The sequence below is a fragment of the Phytophthora cinnamomi genome (genome assembly GCF_018691715.1).
Source record: "Phytophthora cinnamomi strain GKB4 chromosome Unknown Contig5, whole genome shotgun sequence".
NCBI classification, from domain to species: Eukaryota; Oomycota; class Peronosporomycetes; order Peronosporales; family Peronosporaceae; genus Phytophthora; species Phytophthora cinnamomi.
This window is the reverse complement of record NW_027150938.1, coordinates 567,970-581,248: the sequence shown is the minus strand read 5'-3', so window position 1 is coordinate 581,248 and position 13,279 is coordinate 567,970. Positions and strand designations below refer to the sequence as shown.

The 13,279-nt window shown below is 60.2% G+C and overlaps 2 protein-coding genes across 2 annotated transcripts in view; both read left to right on the top strand.

The window, feature by feature from the left end:
* Nucleotides 1-592: 592 nt before the first annotated feature.
* IUM83_09788 (uncharacterized protein) lies at nucleotides 593-8,803 on the top strand (the record flags this gene model as incomplete). The annotated part of the gene is made up of 2 exons (XM_067934255.1): nucleotides 593-622; nucleotides 8,039-8,803. The coding sequence occupies 2 exons, from the start codon at nucleotides 593-595 to the stop codon at nucleotides 8,801-8,803; spliced, it is 795 nt and encodes a 264-aa protein (XP_067799365.1).
* Nucleotides 8,804-9,162: 359 nt separating this feature from the next.
* IUM83_09787 (Voltage-gated Ion Channel (VIC) Superfamily) overlaps nucleotides 9,163-13,279 on the top strand; it is a gene marked incomplete at both ends in the record, with an annotated part of 33,398 nt that continues 29,281 nt past the window's right edge. Inside the window, 3 exons of the mRNA XM_067934254.1 lie at nucleotides 9,163-9,662; nucleotides 9,796-9,897; nucleotides 9,995-11,149. Of these exons, the coding sequence (XP_067799400.1) occupies nucleotides 9,163-9,662; nucleotides 9,796-9,897; nucleotides 9,995-11,149 (1,757 nt within the window). The remainder of the gene's footprint in view (nucleotides 9,663-9,795; nucleotides 9,898-9,994; nucleotides 11,150-13,279) is intronic.

The window sequence follows — 13,279 nt, the reverse complement described above, 5'->3', positions numbered from 1 at the left end:
GCGTAAGGCCTAGTGACGGGCTATAGTATGCGGAGCGGCAATACCGGCCTGCACGTCCTCTTCGAGAAGCAAGCACTTCGAATTAGACTGTTAAGTACGTCAACGATAATCGGCGCAGGCCGGATCAATTACGCGATCAAGACTGGGGCTACTGTCAACACGATGGTGCACAACGCTCACGAGCTACTAGATAGACCTGGCCTTCCTGCTAGCGTCGTGTCAACGATGCTCAGCGTTCCGTTCGACCCGATCGAGCGCATTTCTCTTATCCGCCCTTACACACTCTCAAGTGTGTCTGTCCGACGCCAACACATTGTGAACTGCGAACTTAATAACCGGTCTGGTAGATCGATTGATGTCTTCGTCGATCCGGTTACCCCATCTACCATAACACTACAGGTTGAACCTACTACGGATTTATCGCGTTCTAACGATGTGAATTTCGCGTACAGTGACTCAGACGATGAAGAGAAGACGGAGGGTCCAGCAAGTGATCAGGTCGACATCAACGCAGTCAGTTCCTAGCATTGCCCGCTCAGAAAACGCACTCGAGCGGATGATATAGCGAACCCAGATCTTCTACTACCTGGCGATGCTGACGTTCCTGTGCTCGCAGCAACTGGTGAGGCACAAGCCTCGTCGTTTCGACCATCTTCGACGGAGCGGTTTGTTCACACCGCGCTCGCGCATCCATCTCTGATAGGTAAGAACGCACAAGCTGGTATCGAATCTGTTCAACTAGGCTCTCGAACCAAGTTTTTGGCCTCTCCCGCGGTTGTCTGACTAGCTTACGACTTCAGTTTAGGACGTCGCGGCCTATCACTGATGCACACCCGGCGGTTCATCCAGGAACCTGAACAAACGTCACCAGCGAATGCAGTGAATTTAGGCAAACCAATGCGCTGCAGCCGGCAGCTCCCGCAACAAATATCACGGTCATCGCATCTGCCTTCCAGCTTTTACTACAGTTTTCTGAAGGGTTTTACAACGACAATGTGTGCGCATTCATTCGTGCGGGTCCAACATTCACCGAGCAGCTATCTATTCTGTCGCGTCCGGCCACCGCTGCGTGTGTCATCCTCGTTTTTTTGGATCAATTCTAAGCTGTAAAAATTTCGCAGCGTGACTATGGCGTCGTGATTACAAGCTGCGGCCCGGATCGGTCAAGAGGTTTTAGAGAAATAATGACCTTGTTATGGGCTTTACCAAGCTCAGCTGGAGCGCCAACTTGGTGCTCTCATCACCACGAGATCGTCTGCTCCACCTCACCCCCTGCCGCACCACCAACTCAGAGACGGTTCAAAGTCATCGGCTGTTGTTGTGGGTCTAACTTGACTCACTACTTTTGCTTACACGTTGCGCTACGTGTATGAGGAAGCGTCAGTACTTAGTAAGTACTTGAGTTAATTATATTTGAATACACAAATATAAGTTAAATCAGATAAGACTCCAAGTGACTTAGATTAGGTAAAATGAGAACTGTATTGTTTGTAAATTGATCTTCCTCTAAAATCTGCTAAAAACTGTTTATCATCTATGAAAGGGGTTGGCAGCGGCTGGCTGTCAGGGCCCCGCTAATATGCATGTCTCTAATTGATAGAAAGATGCTGCTTTCTACCAATAGGATCTTTGAGCAGGTGTGGACCACTCATTGTGGTGGCCCACTTCAATGTATCCACTGGTGTGTCTTACACCAAGGTGAGGAAGTATCTAAAACTTTTAACAGATAACCTATCTGTTAAATTCACAAGTGGCTTGCAGCCGCTTGTGCGTGTAACCCCGTTACACCATCCCCCCCTTAAGGTTAGACGCGCGGGGTCTCCGCACGTCAACCTTCGGAATTGACCATTCGTCAATTCTCCGCGTTTGGAGAAGAAATCCGCGCTCATTCAACGATGAGCACGCCACAGAAGAAGACCTCGAAGTCGGTGGGGAGTCATCTCTCCATCGACGACTACTTCGAGCGTCAGAAGGCGACGTCGTCGACTTCGACGACGACGATGAAGATATGGAGGGCGAAGAGGACTCGCCCTCTAAGCGCAAAGACTCAGTGTCGAGCGAATCGCTCGACCCTCATGCCAAGAACATTCGCCCACGTGAAGGGGACGAATCGGACGCTTCGAGTTCGAAGCGTTCGCGTACTGAGAGCGATACCCCACTCGCTTTTGCTGGGGCTCTCAGTACTCCGCGCGCTGCAGCTGCAGCGCGTGATGTCAAAGCTCAAGGCTCTCCGCGCGCTGCACCTGCAGCGCGCGATCAATGGATGCCGTCCGCATCCGAGATCGCGGACCGGTATGGGAACTCGGTACCTCCGAATGAGGTGCCGCTGTACGTATGCAGCGCCATCAAAGATGACACCGTGGCTGCCGAGCTGCACTTTGATGCGGAAACGCATCAAAGGCGCGATTACTACATCGGACTTTTTCATGAGCTCCGATGGTTTCAAAGCAAGAAGACCTCTTCTCGCAGCAAAGTGCCCGAATGGCAGGCACCTTGTCAAAGTTGGAACGCCTTTGTTGAGAACTTCAACACGAAGCCGAGTGCTTATCGTGATCGGATTAAGCAAGCGCGTGATCGCTTCGAGACGTACTCGAAGCGTGGAAAGTTGGAGCAACTCCACGTTGCTGCGGAGGAGGCTGATGAGCCATGTGTTGTGCCCGAGGGCTTTCAGTGCACGAAGTGCTTCCCAGGCGCGGTCCGCTTGAGCGACCGCGACCTGAACGGGTACAAGTCGTTCCGTGCGCCCGAGAGTCTCAAAGAGCTCTGTGCTAAATTCTTAGCACGTGAGGGTTCGGGCGCTAGCGATGATCGCAGCGCTCGTGTTACTTCCGCTGTGCCAGCGCGTACTGCTCCTCGTACGCCCTCACCATTTCCGGAACGTCCTCCAGCAAGACGTTCCGCGGCTCCCATGTATCTCGATGGGGAGGAAACCCTCTCCACGAATACGAAAACGAGCCCCTTGAGGGTTCGTTTTCGGGATACTATGGTCAACAATCCGCTCAACAATCCAGCGGGTTGAGCCGCGGGCGTCACGGATCGGCGGTGGCGGGGTGGGAACACGCCCGGGTATGATCAGCCCCGGCTGATCAGTATGCGCCTCTCCACGACCGGGTGACCGCCTTTTGTGGAGCGTTTGCAGGCGCTGAGTTCGCCGCCCTGAAACAGGAGCTGGCGAACCAGAAGGCCCAAGTCGCGGCGGTCTCGCAGACCGCCTCGAATATCCAGGTCGAGTTGGGGACCCAGATGAAGGGGTTGCTCCAGCGCGTCCGCGCGCTGGAGGAGAGGCTGCTCGTTGCCGAGGCCAAGGCTTCCGCTTCTTCCTCGGCTCCTGCCGAGGCTTCGGGTCAGCCGAGCTAGATGACTCGTGCTGCAGGTATGGCTTCAGCCGTCCGACGTAAAAGGTCGGATGGAGGCGCATGCTAGACGGTATGTCTAGCGTATAAGCGTTGCCGTGCCGTGCCAACACAGTGAACGGCCCGATGAAGCGTGGAGCAAGCTTGCTTGCTCCGAAGTCCGAAACCGCTTGTTTAGGCACGTTTTGCGTAGCTAACAAAACTAATGAACCAACTTTAAATTCATTTGTGTTGCCTCTGCCCGCATTGTTTGCGTTCAGCTTCTGTTGATCAACAGAAGCTGCTATTAGGCTTGGACAAACCGAATCACGGCTTGTCTTTTGGTGATGAAGTTTATTGCATCCGAGCTGAAGTCATTCAGCTCGCTCTCCGCTAGAGGCCCGGCCTCTGCGTGGTTCTTTGCGGAGTCTGCGCCCTGCGCAGACCCGTGGTCGTCGGCCTTGTTAGTTAGGGGAGTTCGCGCCCTGCGCAGACTCATGTGGTTTGTCCATTGTTGCAGCTGACACCGTGCAAGTGTCAGCGGTTTCTGCGGCTGCTGTATTGCAGTCGTAGATTCTCCCCACTTAAAGTGGGAGCTATCACCCGAGTAAACTCGGTAGGCGTGGATGCCGCATGGCATTCACGTAGAACGGTGTATGCCCGGTCGAGGCATGCACTGAGTTGTTGATGGCAAACTCTGCCATCGATAAGCACTCGCTCTAGTATTGGAATGAGTGAGCGTAGCTCTTCAACATATCGACGAGCACGCGATTCACGCGCTCGGTTTGACCGTCCGTCTGCGGATGATCCGCAGTCGATATGGAAAGCTGGCTCCCAAGAAGTGTAAACACTTCTTGCCACAGGTGCGCTGTGAAGCGCGGGTCTCTGTCCGACACGATGTCGGTCGGAATACCATGGTGTTTGAACACCATGTCGACGGACAGACGGGCCGTCTGCTTCGCAGTCACCTCTGTTAGCACCGCAGCAAGATGTACCATCTTGCTGAAGCGGTCGACGAAGACCACAACACCGGTATTCCTCCGCTGTCCGGGGGAAGACCAAAGATGAACTCCAAAGACATGGACTTCCAGCACTCCGACGGAGTCGGTAGTGATCGCAGTGGAGCCTGCGCGAATGGCGCAGGCTTTACGCGTTGGCATACCACGCAAGCACGGATGTACTTGCGCACCCACTTATACTGGTGGTGCCAGTAGAAGTCGCGCGTGAGAAGGGCGTATGTTTTCTCACGTCCGAGATGTCCCGCAGTCGGGGCATCATGATACTCGTACATGATCCTGAGTCGCAGGTCATGATCATTTGGCACGACAACGCGATCCGCGTTGTCGTCGACTGGATTATAAAGAAGCAGTCCGTCGTGCACCCGATATCGGTGTGCACGCGCACGGAGGTGCTTGAGCAGCTTCTGACGGGACCTGTCAGAAGGCGCTGCGCCATAGGCCAGCAAGAGCTTCGCGTCCGCGTCGTGCGCGTACGCGGCCTTCAAATCGTCCAACAGAGACGATGTGGGTTTGCTTGATCGCATGACGTCAATGGCATTGACGTCAGCAGCTTCTGCGTAGTCCGGCCGACGTGATAACGCGTCGGCCACTACATTCAATCTTCCGGGTTTGTATTCGACCCGGAAGTTATACTCCGCAAAGAATGAGAGCCATCTCGCCATTCTTTGTGATATGTGTGGCGACTTCACTGCGGTGCGCAGTGATGCATGATCGGTGTAGACCACAAATGGTCTACTCCCAAGCAAATACACTCGGAACTTTGCGAGTGCATACTTCATGGCAAGGAGTTCCTTGTCATGCACCGGATAGTTGCGCTCAGCTGGCTTCAGCTGACGCGATTGGTAGTAGACGACACGATCACGGCCCTCGTGATCGTGCTGCATCAACGCGCATCCGATCGCGAAATCGGATGCGTCACACACTACGTGAAATGGGCGATCTTGGTCAGCCACTGCCAAGATCGGCGCCTCAGTCAAGCCCCGCTTGACTGCATCGAATGCCTTTGGCAATCGGGTTTCAATTCCACACAGCTTCCTTCTTGGGAAGCTGTGACAGCGGGCGGATCTTGCCCGCATAGTCCTCCACGTACTTGCACAAGTATGCATGGGCCAAGGAACCGCCTCAGTTCCTTGACACTTGAAGGCGTTGGCCATTCATTGATCACTCTGACCTTTTCCGGGTCAGGGCGAACACCCTTTTTCCCTACGAGACACCCGAGGACGGGTATCTCGCTCGCCCCGAAGATACACTTCTTCAGGTTCGCGTAGAGCTTATGCTTTCGCATAAGCTCAAGTATCTCCGGAGATGCACCCTGTGCATCTCTACGTCGGTCTTCCCGTCCACAGCCCGGCTGTGGATGAACACATCATCGAAGTAGCTCGGTGCGAAGTCGCGCACCGAGCGCAACAAGTGCGTCACGCACCTGTTGAAAGTCGCAGGGGCGTTCTTCAGCCCCTGTGGCATTACTAGCCATTCCCAGAGCATGCCGCTTGGCGTGCTCACTGCCGTGAGAGGGATATCGCTCTCACACATTAGGATTTGATAAAATCCGTCTCGCATGTCGAGAGCACTGTAAACGGTGCTCCCGGCCATCGAATCGATGATGACATCTTTTCGCGGTATCGGCGTTCGCGCCGGTACCGTCGCATCGTTCAGCTTGTTGTAGGCATGAACGATGCGCCATCCGCCCTGTGGCTTTTGACACAGAACGTCGGAGCACTGTGCGGGGACTTTGATTCCCGCACTTGTCTCTGCTTTGCGACGACTTTCAAAGAAGTCGTCGATTGCTTTTACTTGTTCTCGCGGCAGTGGCCACTGCCGCGTGACACAGTACTTTGTGCCCGGCACGAGATCAATCTCGTGCTGAATGCCCTTATCCTGCGGAAGCTCCGCAGGAATTTCTTCCGGGAGTACGTCTTTGTACTTCCTCAATACTCGTAATAGGGACTCGACTTCAGCGAGTCCCAACCTTGTTCCTCGAAGCGCTCTCGCTTCGTCTTCGCACTGAGAGTGTCTTCACTCTCAGTGGTACTTCCCATGAAGAGCTGCTCAGCTCTTCGCTCTCGCTCTCCGTTCTTTCGCTGTCCGAAAGAACGCACACTTGCTCGATGCGTCCATCGTGCAAGTCGCGCGTGAAGCGCTTCCAGCTCATGGCTGGAAGCGAAGTCAACTCCGACGCCATCGTCGGAGGACTAGCGAGTTCCATCTCACGATACTGGAATCCAGTATCGGTGCGCGTCAAGACGCTTAGCGTCTTGACATTCGGCGTCACCGCCGCAGTCTGCCCAGCAGACTGTTTTGTTGCGTCTCGGTCCCGGACCGAGACTTGCGCAGCGTTTTCCGCTTGCGCCGTTCTTTGTTGTGCGGAGCCCGGCTCCGCACAGTTGTTCTTCTGGTCCAGGCCCGACCGTGGACAGTTGTTCGCCGGCGGACCCTGTCCGCGGGCGCGCGGTATCAAGCCCGGCTTGACCGCATGTTCCTTCGTGCAGCCCGGCTGCACGGTAATATGTCCCTTCGCCGGCAGACCCTGTCTGCGGGCGCACGATATCAAGCCCGGCTTGATCGCATGGCGCTTCGTCATGCAGCCCGGCTGCACGACAGCATGCAAATTGCGTCAGTGCGGTACGTTTGCAACCGTCCGCACTGTTTGCAGCGTCAACTCCCGGAGTTGACACGCCTTCGTCACCTCGACGCCATTCATTGGCGGAGCCCCTCATCACCGAGGGTGCGTCGGCTCCCGGAGCCGACGCGTCGTCGTCGACCTGACCTCTTCGGGTCAGGGACTGTCCCTTGCACGCCTGAATGTGAGTGTTGGCTCCTGGAACCAGTACATCTTTTTCTTCTGACGTCGGCAGCATTGCCGACGTTGGTCTCACTTGTGCGCGCCCTCGCGCACTTCTTGGGCACTCCGGGACAGCAGCATTTAGCGCTGTCTCGACTAGTGAGCCGCGCGCACCTGCTGGTGCGTGCGCTGCGGTAACAGGGCCATTGCTCTCTGTTCCGCTGTCGCGTCCGAAGCACACGAGCGTGCGCTTCTTCCAGTCTATCACCGGATCATGCCGTGCAAGCCACGGCATGCCCATTACCACGTCGAACTTATCGTCCAGGTCCAGGACGATAAAGTGTTCGACAAACACTCGTTGTTTGTACGAGAAGCGCACGTTCACGACGCGCTTCTCGGTTTTTACGATGGCACCTGTCGCCAGTCGTACCTCCAGAAGACTTCGAGGTACATTTACCTCCTCGAAGTCAAGACTCGGCAGGCTCCGTAGTCGAACAAAGTTGTTCGACGCGCCTGAATCTACCAATGCTCGAAGAGAGTCACTCGCTCTCTTCGAGTAAACCTTCAAGATGACTAGGTTCGGCCTGTCATCTTGCTTCTTGCAGCGAAAGCTAGTCTCACTGGGGGGCTGCAGTCCTCAGTGTCGCGTGCCCGATGTCGGCACGCGCGACTGCATTACCAGTAGGGCGCCCCGCACCTACTGGATGTTCGCGTTTTTTGTTGGTCCGCGGCGATGTCTAGCATCGCCACGACGGCTACCTGACAAGACGTCGAGCAGAAGCGAGAACGCCAGGTCGGTGTCCAGCAGCGCCGCCGCCGCGAGGAAGGCGACGTCTCAGGCGGCGGCCGGGAGCGACTCCGACGGCAACACCGGGAACGTGATGACGTCCAAAGACAAGACGTAGAGCGGAAGCAAGAGCGCCAGGTCGGTGTCCAGCAGCGCCGCCGCCACGAGGACGGCGACCTCTCAGCGGGACGCCGAGAGCGACTCCGACGGCAACACCGGGAACGTGACGACGTCCAAAGACAAGACGTCGAGCGGAAGCAAGAGCGCCAGGTCGGTGTCCAGCAGCGCCGCCGCCGCGAGGAAGGCGACCTCTCAGCGGGACGCCGAGAGCGACTCCGACGGCAACACCGGGAACGTGACGACGTCCAAAGACAAGACGTCGAGCGGAAGCAAGAGCGCCAGGTCGGTGTCCAGCAGCGCCGCCGCGAAGAAGGCGACCTCTCAGCGGGACGCCGAGAGCGACTCCGACGGCAACACCGGGAACGTGACGACGTCCAAAGACAAGACGTCGAGCGGAAGCAAGAGCGCCAGGTCGGTGTCCAGCAGCGCCGCCGCGAGGAAGGCGAAGACGACTCAGGCGGCGGCCGAGAGCGACTCCGACGGCAACACCGGGAACGTGACGACGTCCAAAGACAAGACGTCGAGCGGAAGCAAGAGCGCCAGGTCGGTGTCCAACAGCGCCGCCGCCGCGAGGAAGGCGACCTCTCAGCGGGAAGCCGAGAGCGACTCCGACGGCAACACCGGGAACGTGACGACGTCGAAAGACAAGACGTCGAGCGGAAGCAAGAGCGCCAGGTCGGTGTCCAGCAGCGCCGCCGCCGCGAGGAAGGCGACCTCTCAGCGGACGCCGAGAGCGACTCCGACGGCAACACCGGGAACGTGACGACGTCGAAGACAAGACGTCGAGCGTGAAGCGGCAACACCGAGCGCCAGGTCGGCGGAAACAAGAGCGCCAGGTGTCCAGCAGCGCCGCCGCGAAGAAGGCGACCTCTCAGCGGGACGCCGAGAGCGACTCCGACGGCAACACCGGGAACGTGACGACGTCCAAAGACAAGACGTCGAGCGGAAGCAAGAGCGCCAGGTCGGTGTCCAGCAGCGCCGCCGCCGCGAGGAAGGCGACCTCTCAGCGGGACGCCGAGAGCGACTCCGACGGCAACACCGGGAACGTGACGACGTCCAAAGACAAGACGTCGAGCGGGAAGCAAGAGCGCCAGGTCAGTGTCCAGCAGCGCCGCCGCCGCGATGAAGGCGACCTCTCAGCGGGGAAGCCGAGAGCGACCTCGACGGCAACACCGGGGAACGTGGACGACGTCGAAAGACAAGACGTCGAGCGGAAGCAAGAGCGCCAGGTCGGTGTCCAGCAGCGCCGCCGCCGCGAGGAAGGCGACCTCTCAGCGGGACGCCGAGAGCGACTCCGACGGCAACACCGGGAACGTGACGACGTCCAAAGACAAGACGTCGAGCGGAAGCAAGAGCGCCAGGTCAGTGTCCAGCAGCGCCGCCGCCGCGAGGAAGGCGACCTCTCAGCGGGAAGCCGAGAGCGACTCCGACGGCAACACCGGGAACGTGACGACGTCCAAAGACAAGACGTCGAGCGGAAGCAAGAGCGCCAGGTCAGTGTCCAGCAGCGCCGCCGCGAGGAAGGCGACCTCTCAGGCGGCGGCCGGAGAGCGACCTGACGGCAACACGGGGAACGTGACGACGTCCAAAGACAAGACGTCGAGCGGAAGCAAGAGCGCCAGGTCAGTGTCCAGCAGCGCCGCCGCCGCGAGGAAGGCGACCTCTCAGCGGGAAGCCGCCGAGCGACTCCGACGGCAACACTGAGAACGTGACGACGTCCAAAGACAAGACGTCGAGCGGAAGCAAGAGCGCCAGGTCGGTGTCCAGCAGCGCCGCCGCCGAGAGCGACTCCGACGGCAACACCGGGAACGTGACGACGTCCAAAGACAAGACGTCGAGCGGAAGCAAGAGCGCCAGGTCAGTGTCCAGCAGCGCCGCCGCCGCGAGGAAGGCGACCTCTCAGCGGAAGCCGAGCGACTCGACGGCAACACCGGGAACGTGACAACGTCGAAAGACAAGACGTCGAGCGGAAGCAAGAGCGCCAAGTCAGTGTCCAGCAGCGCCGCCGCCGCGAGGAAGGCGACCTCTCGGCGGAAGCCGAGCGGCTCCGACGGCAACACCGGGAACGTGACGACGTCCAAAGACAAGACGTCGAGCGGAAGCAAGAGCGCCAGGTCAGTGTCCAGCAGCGCCGCCGCCGCGAGAAGGCGACCTCTCAGCGGGAAGCCGAGAGCGACTCCGACGGCAACACCGGGAACGTGACGACGTCCAAAGACAAGACGTCGAGCGGAAGCAAGAGCGCCAGGTCAGTGTCCAGCAGCGCCGCCGCCGCGAGGAAGGCGACCTCTCAGGCGGCGGCCGAGAGCGACTCCGACGGCAACACCGGGAACGTGACGACGTCCAAAGACAAGACGTCGAGCGGAAGCGAGAGCGCCAGGTCAGTGTCCAGCAGCGCCGCCGCCGCGAGGAAGGCGACCTCTCAGGCGGCGGCCGAGAGCGACTCCGACGGCAACACCGGGAACGTGACGACGTCCAAAGACAAGACGTCGAGCGGAAGCAAGAGCGCCAGGTCAGTGTCCAGCAGCGCCGCCGCCGCGAGGAAGGCGACCTCTCAGCGGGACGCCGAGAGCGACTCCGACGGCAACACCGGGAACGTGACGACGTCCAACGACAAGACGTCGAGCGGAAGCGAGAGCGCCAGGTCGGTGTCCAGCAGCGCCGCCGCCGCGAGAGGCGACCTCTCAGGCGAAGAGCGCCTCCGACGGCAACACCGGGAACGTGACGACGTCCAAAGACAAGACGTCGAGCGGAAGCAAGAGCGCCAGGTCGGTGTCCAGCAGCGCCGCCGCCGCGAGGAAGGCGACCTCTCAGCGGGACGCCGAGAGCGACTCCGACGGCAACACGGGGAACGTGACGACGTCGAAAGACAAGACGTTGAGCGGAAGCAAGAGCGCCAGGTCAGTGTCCAGCAGCGCCGCCGCGAGGGAAGGCGACTCTCAGCGGCGGCCGAGAGCGACTCCGACGGCAACACCGCGAACGTGACGACGTCGAAAGACAAGACGTCGAGCGGAAGCAAGAGCGCCAGGTCGGTGTCCAGCAGCGCCGCCGCCGCGAGGAAGGCGACCTCTCAGGCGGCGGCCGAGAGCGACCTCGACGGCAACACCGGAACGTGACGACGTCCAAAGACAAGACGTCGAGCGGAAGCAAGAGCGCCAGGTCAGTGTCCAACAGCGCCGCCGCCGCGAGGAAGGCGACCTCTCAGGCGGCGGCCGAGAGCGACTCCGACGGCAACACCGGGAACGTGACGACGTCCAAAGACAAGACGTCGAGCGGAAGCAAGAGCGCCAGGTCGGTGTCCAGCAGCGCCGCTGCCGCGAGGAAGGTGACTCGTCAGCGGACGCCGAGGAGCGACTCCGACGCCGCGAAGGCGACTCGGGGAGACGACGACAAAGACACGACGTCGAGCGGAAGCAAAGAGCGCCAGGTCGGTGTCCAGCAGCGCCGCCGCCGCGAGGAAGGCGACCTCTCAGGCGGCAAGCCGAGAGCGACTCCGACGGCAACACCGGGAACGTGACAACGTCGAAAGACAAGACGTCGAGCGGAAGCAAGAGCGCCAGGTCAGTGTCCAGCAGCGCCGCCGCCGCGAGGAAGGCGACCTCTCAGCGGGAAGCCGAGAGCGACTCCGACGGCAACACCGGGAACGTGACGACGTCCAAAGACAAGACGTCGAGCGGAAGCAAGAGCGCCAGGTCGGTGTCCAGCAGCGCCGCCGCCGCGAGGAAGGCGACCTCAGCGAGAGCGACTCCGACGGCAACACCGGGAACGTGACGACGTCCACAGACAAGACGTCGAGCGGAAGCAAGAGCGCCAGGTCGGTGTCCAGCAGCGCCGCCGCCGCGAGAAGGCGACCTCTCAGCGGGACGCCGAGAGCGACTCCGACGGCAACACCGGGAACGTGACGACGTCCGAAAGACAAGACGTCGAGCGGAAGCAAGAGCGCCAGGTCGGTGTCCAGCAGCGCCGCCGCGAGGAAGGCGACCTCTCAGCGGCGGCCGAGAGCGACACGGCAACACGCGGACGTGACCGACGTCCGAAGACAAGACGTCGAGCGGAAGCAAGCGCCAGGTCGGTGTCAGCGCGCCGCCGCGAGGAGAGCGACCTCTCAGCGGGACGCCGAGGCGCTCGACGGCAACACCGGAACGTGACAACGTCAAAGACAGACGCGTCGAGCGGAAGCAAGAGCGCCAGGTCGTGTCACAGCGCCGCCGCCGCGAGGAAGGCGATCTCAGGCGGCGAGCCGAGAGCGACTCCGCAGCAACACGAGAACGTGACGACGTCAAAGACAAGAGTCGAGCGGAAGCAAAACGCCAGGTCGGTGTCAGCAGCGCCCGCGAGAAGGCGACCTCTCAGGCGGCGGCCGAGAGCGACTCCGCAGCAACACCGGGAACGTGACGACGTCAAAGACAAGACGTCGAGCGGAAGCAAGGCGCAGTCGGTATCGGCGCGCCGCCGCGAGAAGGCGACCTCTCAGGCGGACGCCGAGCGACTCGACGGCAACACCGGGAACGTGACGACGTCAAAGACAAGACGTCGAGCGGAAGCAAGAGCGCCAGGTCGGTGTCCAGCAGCGCCGCCGCCGCAGGAAGGCGACCTCTCAGCGGACGCCGAGAGCGACTCCGACGGCAACCAGAACGTGACGTCCAAAGACAAGACGTCGAGCGGAAGCAGAGCGCCAGGTCGGTGTCCAGCAGCGCCGCCGCCGCGAGGAAGGCGACCTCTCGGCGGGAGCCGAGCGACCAACGGCAACACGAGAACGTGACGACGTCAAAGACAAGACGTCGAGCGGAAGCAAGAGCGCCAGGTCGTGTCCAGCAGCGCCGCCGCCGCGAGAAGGCGACCTCTCAGGCGGCGGCAGAGCGACTCCGACGCAACACCGGGAACGTGACGACGTCCAAAGACAAGACGTCGAGCGGAAGCAAGAGCGCCAGGTCGGTGTCAGCAGCGCCGCCGCGGGAAGGCGACCTCTCAGCGGCGGCCGGAGGCACTCGACGGCAACACCGGAACGTGACGACGTCAAAGACAAGACGTCGAGCGAAGCAAAGCGCCAGATCAGTCCAGCAGCGCCGCCGCCGCGAGAAGGCGACCTCTCAGCGGACCGAGAGCGACTCCGACGGCAACACCGGGAACGTGACGACGTCCAAAGACAAGACGTCGGAGCGGAAGCAAGACGCCAGTCGGTGTCAACACGCGCCGCCGCGAGGAAGGCGACCTCTCAGCGGAGCCGAGCGACTCCGACGGC